The following is a 13,235-nucleotide window of genomic DNA, read 5'->3' on the forward strand; positions in this document are numbered from 1 at the left end:
TTAGCATTGCAATATAATAAGGTGACAGGTTTACCAGACTGTAATGCATAAATACCCAGTGTTATATAAAAGTTCACATCCCCAAATTGAAAAAAATACAAAATAAATAAATAATTAAAAAAACCCTGTGCCATTGTAAGGGATTTGCAGCCATAGGAGGCTTTGTTGAGCAATTTATTTTTGTTTTGCATATTGCATTTCAGTTTGATTCTCTGTTTTGCACAGTCCCTCAATTCCAATGAAACCCACTTTTTAGTGCATTCTATTTCACAAATACTTTGGAATGTTGTAGATAGGATATAATTTTACAGTGCATTGCTCATATACATTATATATATATATATATATATATATATATATATATATATATGTGTGTGTGTGTGTAAGATTACAATAACTATACCATCAATGTAGGATGGAATCTGTCCGAATAACGTCATATAGGAATGGTAAACAACTCCACGGAATATCCAATCCACTCTGATCTCATTGTGAATCAAAATAGCTTGCTTCGCAACTCCAAATGATACAACCCACACAGCCAAGAGGAAGAGAAAAAAGAAAACATCCTTCATCTGTAAGTGAATAGAAAAAATTCAATTGCAAATATCTTCAATGTAATAATGTAATAAATAAAGGCATTTTAACTAGGCAGCCAAATGAAGAATAATGTTTTTAATAATAATACCAAAATTTCAGTTGTCCATAAAAAGACAGGAACGCCTTGTACAGAGTTCACCTCTTGGTTACCTATTGGATTGTCCCTTGTCCAATGTCTGTGTCACACCTGCATCTGTTTATGATCAGCTCATATTTAATGTTACAGCCATTTCCAAATTTGTACCAACTATTTTTGCTCATGCTTGGTCCTTTTCTGACTGTGTCAGCAGAAAAGGCTTTTTTAACAGATGCTAGTAGAATTTGTGTTTTGGAAACCTGGAACTAAATCCAGCTTAGGATGGCCACACAAGGCAGAGGAGAGATAAAGAAGGGTTCTTCAATTGCCACAGAGATCTTCTGGGTCTTTAGGAAGATGATGTTCACCATGCATAAAAACAGCCACTACACAGTACTCTATTGCATCTAAGTATGAGCCCATTTTTATTTCTGTAAAAATAAACGATGCTTGTCTTGGTACACGTTCACTGTTTGATTCCAAGGTTATTTAGAACGTTAATATCAAATGTTTTTTTAACATGCTTTAAATTGCAATGAATAGATTAATGTTAGTATAGAGCTGCACACCATAAAGAAAACAAGTCATATACCATAAATGTTGAATGCAAATTAAATGTATTTTCCAAGTCTTTCAAAGTATATATGCAATACAGATACACGCACACATATTATGTATAATAAATACACCACATGGACAAAAGTATTGAGACCTTTATACCAACAGGGACATTTATGACATTGCATTCTAATGACATAGACATTAATATCTAGTTGGTCCCTACTTGGGCAGTTAGAACAGCTTCCACTTTTCCTATTTCCCAGTTAAAGGGGTAGTCAGTTAATTTAGGTATCAGTTTAGGATCTGACCCCTATTTCAGTGAAGGTTTGTAAGCTATTCACTATGCAGGTTCCCACTGACTGCCTCAAGAGACCTTGCTTAAGCATTCATGCCCTACACATGTTAGGAGAGGGGATTCTATTGTTCCCAATGCATTTAATCCTTTTGGTTGGTTTCAGTAATTAGTCCAGGGGTGTCCCACTGTACTACCATCATGTTGCCAACTAGACATGTTGGTTAGCAAAGGGGATGGTAGGGGCATGCTATTAATACTGTGTTTATGAAAGGTAATTATTGTATTAAAATACTTACCATTCTCTTAACAATAATGATTTTTGGTCCAAGGGTTTTGCTGATTGTAAAAATATGCATGAGCCGTAAGCAAAAAATAACAAAGTCAAGTGATAGAATGATCCTCCCTGGGTAAAATGTTGCTGAAAATAACCTAAAAATAATGATTAGATTAATTTGTACATAAGACAGAAAAGGTAAGTTAAATGATGCGTGAAAAACATTTCACTAGAATGTTCTCATCGTATATTGGTTACTAAACAACCAAAACTCATCAGACATTAGAAAATGAGATGTTACAAAATCTCACTTATACATTGTAGTAGCAACATTGCTACACACCTATATACATTACAAATTTTTTTTGATAACAAGATAGATGAAAGCTGAAATGATGCCTAGAGAATATCTAATGTTTTTTTCTTTCTATCTTTTTTTAGTATTGGGAAACCATAGCTGCCTTTATATGTTCTCTTAATGTCACCCCATCAAAATACAGATTCACTTCAATTGTGTCATCCCAACTTCTTCCTTAGCTCTATCTTCACCCCCATCATTTAAAAGGCCAAAGTTTCTTCGTAGGGGAACAAAAAGCTCTAGTAGCTCTCAGGAACATTGGTGATCCACTGTAACTTCTTGAGACATGCATGGGCCTAAGAAGCTGCCCTAATATTCCATGCACAGCCATAAACATAACCTTTAATTCATCATTTTAAAAGGGTGTATGTAAATTAATTTAAATACTATAAAGAAACATATAATATCATATGTTTTCTCACCTGCACGTTAAACCAGCAACAAAGATTAGAATGGCACAGACATCTAATTTATTCCAAAAATCAGTGATGTAAAGTGAAGCCTGTCTCAAAAGTCCAAATCCATCAGGGTCATAAATCAGCTTTCAAGTGAATAAAAACAGTAATACATCAAGACATAAATACAAATCATACTGGTATATGAAATGTGTGATTCTTCTTTTGATGGATCCAAGGAAAATGCCATGTTGACTGAAAAAAATATGGAATTTTGAGGGGTTCCCAAAAGTATGCAAGAATAATGGTCCAGGCAATCATTTAAAACCAAATCAGACCTGTCACCACAAAACAATTTAGGCTGTTTTTAAAAAGCTATAAATACATATTGAGCAGGAATTGACTGGGGAGTCTGTTTGCTTAAAAAGGACAATCTGCCACCAATCTGCCACCAGTTTGTTGGCTATTGCACATCGAAGATGTTGCCCTAGACCTTGTCAGCCTAGGGTTAAGTACAATTTCACATAGATAGAAAGTACTATCAAAAAGGTAAATATAACAAAAAATATTTGGTTTAGGGTAAATAAATAAATTTCTCTGAATGTATTACCTAGCACTATTGCAAAAATAGAATATTAAAAAACTGGCCAGTCGTGCCAAAAACTGACCAAACATACTGTCAAAAGGAAATCGAGGTACATCTATACAAACATAATTTAACTACTCTGTTTTAGTGTGTTGCACCACTTATTGCATGGGTCTCCTCTCTGACAATGACTTTGAAACACAGAAGGGAGTCACATATAAAAAATAACAGAAAAAAATAAAACCTAAAAGTAATATAAAGGAGGAGAAAAGGATATAGAGTGACGCATACAGCAGGCAGACAAAAGCAGACACTCTCTAAGAAAGTGACTTCTTAAAACACATAGTCAGAGGCAATACATTAAAAGATTAAATTCTAAAAACCTACATCTGATATATTTTGTGGTGACAGACCCAGTTCGGTATGATTCACCCAACTACCTAGATTGTAAGCTCTTTGACCAGGGCCCTACTCAACTGTTTCTGTAAGTCAAAGTGTTATGTTATATACTCCTTGTTATGTCTTGTCTACCCATTGCACAGCGCTAAGGAATATGATGGCGCTATATAAAAAATAATAATAATGGTTAGGGAATCTTTGGAGATGTATAAAATATGTTGAAATGCACATATCTCTACAACATAAATGAAAACATACAGGTCATCCTCATACTTACATCAAGTTAGGCTAAAAAGCAAGGATTACAAGAACAGGGCCTCTTCATCTTCTTGATGTATATCTTAACGTGTTATCTTATTGTCAAATTGCATATTGCAAATTTTAAACGTATCATTGATGTTCACTGTCACTGTATTGTAATACGCTACAGAACAATAAGTGTAATGTAATGAAGTTGGAACAATATATTGTTGTAACATGAATAAGCCAATATAAAAAAGAATGGGTACTGTAAAGTATCTTAAGATGCAACTTGAGTTGATGTAGGATGAGGACAACCTGTATTTCACAAAACACTGTTGCACAGCAAACACACAGGACAAAAAGTACTGTAAACCCAATAGAGAACAGAAATTAAAATGGACAATAACAAGAATCACCAACACTGACTAATAGGTATACAGTTTATATGTTTGTTTGTTTTAACCAAAGTTTTTATTGTGTTACTACTTGTGAATATGTTATCTACTGTGATCCTACAATTATCATACCTGTCTTATTTCCTCACAGACAAGGGAAAACAACCAGAAGTAAATTACATGTTCCCTCCAAGATGGAGTTGGTTGGAAATCAATCATGAGAACATATGCAAAAAGCAAGAGGAAGCCAAAGTATGACAAGATGTTCAAGTGGAATATAACGATTGGGGCCATGAAGAAAGCTTGGAAACGCTCGGTGAAAGTCATAGATTTTTTCTTCTTAGTCACACAAGGAGTGGTTTTCTGGGTCCTGTAAGAATATTAATACTAACAATAATACTAATAAATACTACCAGTAGTAATAATAATGGAAATATTGTTGTAAAATATTGGTTTGTACTCCAATTGTCTTATCACACCTACTGAAATTATTCATCAAGTATCCAGGTATAAGGAATTACATCAAAATATAAATCACCAAAAACATTTTGCGTGTATTTTTGAGTTTTGTTGTAGAGAAACTCTTGCTTCTCTCCACAGTAAATTAACTTATATAAAGTGAACTTGTAAGGAACCACAAGACTAGGTAAAAACTTTGGCCATATGCAAAAATGGCAGAAAATAGCATTTTCCACACCTTTACAAAAATGGAAGGCAGAGAAAATATGAGGTTTCTGCAGTAACTTCCACACAAACTAACACTTTCCACTCAGCTCTGGTATTTTGCAGCAGGGCCGGACAAGGCAGTCCTGGCTTTTTAAGGCCCATGTACCGTGCGACTCTTCACCTGCTCTGCTACCCCAGGTTACTGTGTGGCACTGTTGGCCACTAGCAAACCAGACCGGGAAATTTGCCTGGTGTGCCACGTTGCCACTCAAGGCCTGTTTGGCAAGATATGAAGACATGGCTACCAGGAAGATAGTACATGGCAATTTTCCAGGGGCAGCCGCCTAAAGCTTTCTACTTACCATCTATATTAGGTAAACAGAGCTGAAGCTGCTTTAATACCTGTTTCAAAATATTGTCCATATTTGATAAGGTAATTTGTTACTGCTCTAAGGGACTATTTTAAACTGGATTTACTGGGGCAGAAATATAGAGGACATAAAGATAATCCCTGACACATAATTATATAATTAAGAGACAAACAAAAATACTTAATTTGATGTAGATCTACTTTTTCCAGTCTCATTTTGTACAGATTCCACAGAAAACAGGTCTGTTAGGTTTTCCCTTTGAAGAGGTTGGATCTGAAGTACCTCCTCATCTTTTCTGTGAAGAAAAAATAATCACAGTTTGTAGATAATCCACCAAAGCAAAAACAGCACCTAATTAAAGAAGATTGATGTGAAGCATTATTTCTAGGAGATAAAGTATAAGCAGAATCCGACACACCTAGCCATCTCTTTTTCTGGCTGCGTTGGGAACATTGAGTATAGGAACTGCCTGATATATACCTTTTCTACAAAAGACTCATGCCAAAGACTACCCTTTATTTTATTGTATAAAAGGCGCACCCCTGTAAACTATTCATTGCTTTTGATAATTAAAAATGTGTTTAAAGCAGTAATCTAAGAGTTACAATACTTGTAGTATATATATATAATTAATGGGTGTTTGGGGACTGTGTATTTTTCTTTTAGAAAAAAAAAAAAGAAAGCAGCTGGCATTTGTAGAAAAATAAAATAGAGACTACAGAGATCTACAAACTTACCTGAAAGTTATTAGACGGGTATAGAGAAGAGGGAAGAATAGCATACAAAGTACCACTCTCCACAGCCCATTATCGACACACAGCTCTCCAAACCAAACTCTGGTGAGAAATGCCTTTAGAAACAGCCAAATACTCTGTTAGACCCATCTGACCAATACAGTGCAGCGCTGGCACAGCCTCCATAGTATGCAGTACCCGATAATGCATGCATTTAAGAGATGGAGTTTCAGAATATAATGATGATATCATAGCCTGGCACTTAGTAGTGAAGATGCTCAGACCTGTATCTGTAAATTAGTAGGGAAGCACCGAAATGAAAATTCAGGATGCACTTGGCCGAAATCGGAAATGACCCCACACACCTTAAAAAAAAGGATTTTCCACACAGCTTTGTTGACCCCTCCATTTTGTGTTGAGGCCCCCAACCAGCACTATGTATATTTATGTTCCCAGCCTCCCCCTCATTTTTGTATTGATTTATGTAATGGCCCCAGCTAGCTGCCTCCCTTGTGTATTCATGCTGTCAGCACAGATAAAATGTGGCCCTGCAAGATGGGGTCTGCAGATCACTTACAGCCTCCCTGTCCCATGCTCCCCCCTTACACATCCATGTTATCACACACATATTCATTAATTTACTCATTCACAAATATTCATTCACTCATTCATATACTCATTCACAGATACTCATTCATTCTGCCATTCACAGATATTAATTAATTTACTCATTCACAGATACTAGTCATTCACAGATACTCATTTATTTCCTCAATCACACATACTCATTCATACATCCTCCCCCACCCCCTCAGCTGAACTGCAGATTTCCTGATGCCGCTTGCAGATTTCCACAGGGACTGCTGCTTCCCTCTGCGTTGCTCGCACTCTGTGCGAACAACTTCTGTTGTCCCGGGGCAGCAGGAACGGAGCAGAGTCATGTGACGTAAATTCACGTGACTCCGCTGGGTTCCTGCTTCCCTGGGCAGAACAAGAGATGTTACTCGCACAGTGTGCGCAGCAGGGCCCCCGCATTAAAGACAGCCCTGGGGGCTAATTATTCAGTCGATATGTTTTGGTCACCGATATCTCGGTGCATCCCTATAAATTAGTCAACATTAGGGGTCACCAACAGGTAGCTCACCCCATGTGCGGGAGCCAGGAGATGTATTGTATGTATCTCTTTTAAATGAGCTAGCTTTGAGAAATAGAATTTTAAAAAATATATAATTTGATAGTAGCTCTCAAAACAATTTATTAATTATAAATAACTATTCATAATTTATGATTATAATGCTGCACATGCACACTAAAATAACATGCAATAAGTGCACTTGAAGTGGGAAATACCTGTACTCCTCCATGAGATACAAATTTCATATCTTTTGCTTCCAAGGCTAATTTTAAACAAGTAGTTTTCCCCCAAGCTTCAGAAACACGAATTAGAAGTTTAAGTGCACGCTCTTCATCTTTTCTGTAACACTCAGTGAACACCCCTTAATCAGAGGAGAAATGCTCATTTATAAACTATGAAAGCCACATTACAGCTGCATGGAATATTAGAATCCTCAATATGAAATTATATCTATGATTTGTTTATTATTATTTATCATATGCCTATGATTCTTTTGACATCTCAATTAAGTTGGTAGGCATAAGAACATTCAAGACTGTACCATAAAATAATAAAATGTTTGTCTCATTCAGCTTACCTGGTGATTCAATGAAGAACAGAACAGAGGGTTAAAATTTACATTAAGTATACTAGAAAATGGAAAAAGGTTTAAAGTTTTCAAAGCAAGAAAAAAAATGGTCAGAATAGTTCTTATCTTCAATCACTGCCTATATTTCTATATTCTTTAATATTAATATTGTTTATTACCTATGGCTTTTTGTTCATATTCGTCGGCAAGGGCCAACATTTCTTCAGATGTGTCAGTATCTTCCTCTTCTTTTGAAAGTTCTTTTAGAATCTTACTGGATCCCAGTGCTGCTGCTATACAGTCATAACCCTGTAAGAAAACAGACTGCATTACGATCCACTGTATTTATATGACATTTTGAACAAGTATTTAATAATGGAAAGGGTTAGCCACCACCACAGGCAAGCTAAAAACAGGTTAAGAACTTACAAAATGGATTATATACAATATCATATTTTAAATGGTTGCATGTAAGGTTCGCTATTCTATCTATAAAAGCTTTGTAAATCAGGCATCGTCAAGCTTGGAAGTTTCCATTTTATCATTAAAGGTTTGCTACTATTTCAACAGATTAGGCAACTTCTTACAGCCTCTTTTGGTCTTGGAAGATGAAAGAGGAAGCCCTTTAGGATTGTGACTCAGTATAAAGCCTATAGGTATTCCCCAGTTTATGTAATATCACAGGGGTTAGCCATTGGCCCCTTAAGCTATTTTGCTTATAGCCCATAAAAGCCATCTTTTAGCCACTCCTAGTGGCCGAAAAATAGCTACCTGGATTAGAAAACTCTCTGAAAATAATAATGCACATTGGATAGCGACCTTCTTCAATAGAACCAATGCAGTTACACAAGTCATAAAGAGTAAACACTATCATTAAAGCTGTACACTGAATCACTGTGCTACACCGGATCCAGATATGTGAAATTTCTAACATTGTTAGAATAAATTGGGCCCAGCTGCCCTCTCTGAGGATATAGATCTTATGTTTGTATAGATGATGACACCACCGTTTGATCCACATTAGAATTACAGTCTCACCTGAAACCATATAATTTCAGCTAGTTCCTTCCGGTTCTGCACGATAGCCCAAATAAAAAGATCTCTGACCGGATCCATTGTACAAGATCCTCTACCTTGAGAACGCTTGTGGAAAGATCGGAGTGTAACTCCTTGCACCTAAAAAAAAGCATAACAGAATTTATTGTAGCATTCAAAGACTATGAATAATGACTATGGATGTTAATGGTTCACCTTTCTTTGAAGTAAAAGAATAATAACAATAAGGCTGAACCAGCATAGCAGTTATATTGTTTTTTTTATACCTGCACATGCATCAGGGTGCAACAGGTAAACATCTTTCATATTGATAAGCCATAGCTAAATATTAATTTTCAACATTTTAAACTATAAATATTATATATCTATATATATATATATATCTATATATAGATATATATATATATATATATATATATATATAGATATAGATAAATAGAAATATTGTTTATAATTTGTTAAAACCCACCTAAATACAGTATTTTTGAGAATACAATTTAACTGATTATGAGACTTTTAGGGAAACAAGCTATGCTGGAGAAATAATTTCCAGGAGGCATTTACAAAAATCTCCCTTATGCATAGCACTATTCTTCCTACCCAGGTACTTGGTTTGCAGAAGATGTGTTCAGTTTACTAGTGCGCATGCGGGATGGCTTATATAAGAGTTCCAGGGGTCTTTTGGAGACCTCCTGCCCACACGAGCAGAAAGTGCTCCCACTGACTTAAATAAGAGCACTTGGCTGCTCCAACTAATAGTTGGATAATGGAGGGGTGGTGGATTAAAAAGTACAAAGTTAAATTGTGTCTGTGCTACTAGTTACCCCACATGAAAAGCTGGGCATCTTTGTAAATACATTTTTATATCTTTTATTCAATGTAAAAAACTTAGAAATAGACTAGTCGCCTACATTTATTTTTATATGTGGTACCGCAATCGATAAACGAGGCCTTTCTGCATTCTTTGGCTTGGGATAGAGATGTTTGGTGAAGTCACCCAGCAGTTCTCTCAAGACCTGTGACACGTGGTGCAAGCCGAGCTTTGAATTCTTTGAAGTCTGTAATCGAAACCTTTCATCTTCAATAACTTTGGCAAGCTTGCTATGAAATAAGCAAGATGGGTCTGTATTGTTATACAGGTTAATCAGCGTATCTTGAGTAGCGTATTCATCTAGACGCACTCCGTGCTCCAGAAAAAGCTTTACAAAGTCAGGTTTATTGCCAATCAATGCCGCCGTCATAACTGGGTGAAGATCTGTGGGCTAAAGAACAATACAAACATAGTTATTGTACCAACATGGAAAAAGTGCCTGTAAACACATATGCAGAGAAGGGCTAACAAGTATAACCAATTCGTCTAGTAATAAAACAGCCCAAAAGACATTTGGCAGACAATAATAATTTAATAAATGAACAATGATAACATGTTGTATAAATAAATATACAAAAAAAGCTTCAGAAAAAGTGCTCTTATCTGCATAGCGATACACTATAAAATACTGTAAATTCAACAATTCCACAAATAAATTACAATAAATTTACTATTATTACAGCTTTGCACAAAAATTACTACAAATAACCCCAAAATATTACAGTTGTTCAGTATATAGAACCCTTTCTAATTGGAATGCAGTAGATCAATTTAAGACGAAATAACTTCACAGAATAAAACCTAGACATATTCTGTATTTCTGAACTGTTAAGTGGAACACTTAATAAACTTGGGTGTGATCTTTCACACATCTTTGCCAACCAATTAAAAACCACCAGTTTGATGAAAAAGTGATGAAAAAATATTGGTAAACCACAGATTATGTTTATTGTACAATCAAACCATTTTAGACTCTGTTCATTAAAAATCTTGCATAAAGCAATTATCTTGTATAGCCATGTTTTATATGCCTTTATATGAAAAGTGTCATTGTATAAAGGGTCAGACAATTAAAAAATATTGGGTCACTATACAGTCATGGTCCAATTCTGACTGTTCATACCTTTTAACTAAATGTATTACTTGCGCTTCTTGTTTTTTTTAAATGCCTTGATATCTAACATAATGAGCATTATCTTATCGATTGTTCTGCCATGAAGCTATTGTTCTTCAACCACCGTTGCAATGGCTGCCTAGATCAAATAGAATCATCAACCTAACAGGGAGAGATACCCTAATGCGGACAAACAATCCCAAGAACTGGTCATATATATAACGTTTTAAAATATTAACTCTATTACATAGGTATATTTAATGTACTGAACTGTAAAGTGTAGATTTAGAAAAAATGAAAAGCAGGTCCACTTTAAGGTAGTGTACAGCGCTTTCAACATAATTACACAGATAATAAGCACAGTAACTATGTTGCTTGCATTAGATTCCTGGGAACCTCACCTTCCATTGATGTTCATCTGTAAAAATCTCACTTCTAGCAATGTCAACCCTGTTCCATGCCACTGCCAGCTTGAGTTGGTGATCCCAGTTCTCATGGCCTTGCTGGTCATGGCTTAGAGAAGCTGCCACAAAACAAGTAATGCTTTTCAATTTGAATTGCTGGGTTACAGCTGTTACTTACATTTCTATAAAGAACATACAATAAGTCTTTCCACCAGAATTACTCATTATACATAACCCCTGTAATGCTTTAAAGGTCCAGTACCCTTTAGCAGAGCTTGAAGGATAGCCACATCAATGTCATGCTGATCATCTTTGTCTTCCTGAAAAATGGTTAGTAACTGACTGTGTCTCATGATGTCCTGGATCTAAGGGTTGAAAAAGAATATTTTGGTGAAAAAAGTACATAGAAATGTATGGACTTACAATGTTAAAATATTTATAATACAGTAGGTAGACAGGTTAAATAGCAATCTAGGCAGGCAGGGGCTACAATGTACATAAAAATGGTGAATAGGAGTGGTAGAGAGTAGTTATTATGGCGACTCCATTGGAATCCCTACCACTTGATTACTTTCCTTCCAATTTCTCCCCTTCATTGATATCCTATATCATACATCCTATAAGACCCACACCTTTCCTCCTAACTCTGTAACCACATGTCTTATTTCTCTTACATATATGCACCCTCTAAATTAACATACCTGTCTACCTCCTTGCATAATGTAAAACATCCTACAAGCATCTATAATAAGCAGTAATAAAACTATCAAGGGAAAAAAGTACCTTTTTAGTCCACTCAACAATTTTGTGTTCTGTAAAAGTGTCAAATGTATCATGGAATAGAGTGCGGAGCTTCTCTTGAACAAGCGAGATTGTGATTTTTGAGACAGGTAGTTGAGCAACTTGGGCAATTACATCAGCCACTCGCCCTGATCCTTCCACTATTACACAGGGAGTATTATTACAAATTGCATTGTAGATTGTCTGCATGGAGGTTCAGAAGGAGACAAAGATGGTTTAGGTAACCCAACAAATATTTCATCATTTAGTTTTCCAGTGCCCTTTATAAACCAGTTACACTAATCATGATAAACAGCTTTGGTACATACAATCTAGACTGACATTTTCAATATTTTTTAAGAGAAAACAAATGGAAACTTTGTTATGCTTCTAATTATATATCACAAATGTATTCTGTATTAGGCTTGTCTATAAGGCTTGCGCAAGCTATGTGACAACCATAATATCAGACCAGCTTAAATTATTTCCATGAAGTCTGAGTGTTAAATATTGGATATAATTTTAATAAAGGGTAACTTACATCAAGCGTGCCAGGACCTCCTTCCAGTACAACACAAACAATCGGAATCTTGATCGCTACTCCTTCAAGATGTCAAAATAATGTGTTATTAATGATGATAATGATTACGCAGGTAGAGAACAAACCAAGACATACAAGAAATAGAAAAAAACCAACGTGCTTTCTTTTGTAGGTAGATATGTTTTTAATTTTAATACATATTCCAATATATATGAATATACGGTAAGTTGTGACCAGTATGAATCTTATTTTACCTCCTTTCTCTTTGGTTTGCTCCGATATGAACTTTTCCAGTTTTGCCCTCAGTAGGATTTCCACTCCATATCTTCCATTCGTTCCATCATCCACAAGAATAAAGTGTGAATGATTATTATCCAGACAAGACAGGTTTCCTTGGTTCTCTTCATCCAATTGATACTCAGCTGGAAACGAGCCCTATTTGGGAATGGAATATATTTTGTTATGATGTGGCCAAGATTCTATAAACTATGCATATGCAATTTACAGCAATACTAAGAAATATCCAAGTAATTTCTTCTTTTTGTTTTATTAGTACTACTGGTGCGAAGTATCTATAATATGCATACAGCTTCAAATACGTTAAAACAGAATATTTTAAAGCTAAAAAACAAACATATTATAAGATTCAGCCATGGCCTCCTCCTCCATGGTATGACTATGGGGAAAGGTGCTTCCATAGAAATCAATAGCAGCACTTGGCATACATACCCATGAGGGTCTGAACAAAATCCTGGACATAGCGTTCACTGAGCTGGAGCTGACTGGACATAGGTATATCATCTGTACTGTAGA

At 35.6% G+C, this 13,235-nt stretch overlaps 1 protein-coding gene across 2 annotated transcripts in view; it reads right to left on the bottom strand.

The window, feature by feature from the left end:
• Positions 1-13,235, bottom strand: part of LOC149276595 (transient receptor potential cation channel subfamily M member 2-like) — a 32,882-nt gene that overhangs the window by 11,514 nt on the left and 8,133 nt on the right. For both annotated transcript variants that reach the window (XM_089503439.1, XM_089503440.1), the window contains 15 exons: positions 12,677-12,857; positions 12,423-12,484; positions 11,885-12,085; positions 11,364-11,466; positions 11,099-11,220; positions 9,624-9,974; positions 8,695-8,832; positions 7,836-7,965; positions 7,304-7,449; positions 5,957-6,069; positions 4,765-4,774; positions 4,315-4,518; positions 2,587-2,705; positions 1,829-1,961; positions 404-575 (listed from right to left, as the gene is read on the bottom strand). In XM_089503439.1, the coding sequence (XP_089359565.1) occupies positions 404-575; positions 1,829-1,961; positions 2,587-2,705; positions 4,315-4,518; positions 4,765-4,774; positions 5,957-6,069; positions 7,304-7,449; positions 7,836-7,965; positions 8,695-8,832; positions 9,624-9,974; positions 11,099-11,220; positions 11,364-11,466; positions 11,885-12,085; positions 12,423-12,484; positions 12,677-12,857 (2,185 nt within the window). The remainder of the gene's footprint in view (positions 1-403; positions 576-1,828; positions 1,962-2,586; positions 2,706-4,314; positions 4,519-4,764; positions 4,775-5,956; positions 6,070-7,303; positions 7,450-7,835; positions 7,966-8,694; positions 8,833-9,623; positions 9,975-11,098; positions 11,221-11,363; positions 11,467-11,884; positions 12,086-12,422; positions 12,485-12,676; positions 12,858-13,235) is intronic.

This window comes from Sceloporus occidentalis, unplaced genomic scaffold (assembly GCF_023333645.1).
Source record: "Sceloporus occidentalis isolate IW3139 unplaced genomic scaffold, rSceOcc1.0.p SCAF_233, whole genome shotgun sequence".
NCBI lineage: Eukaryota > Metazoa > Chordata > Lepidosauria > Squamata > Phrynosomatidae > Sceloporus > Sceloporus occidentalis.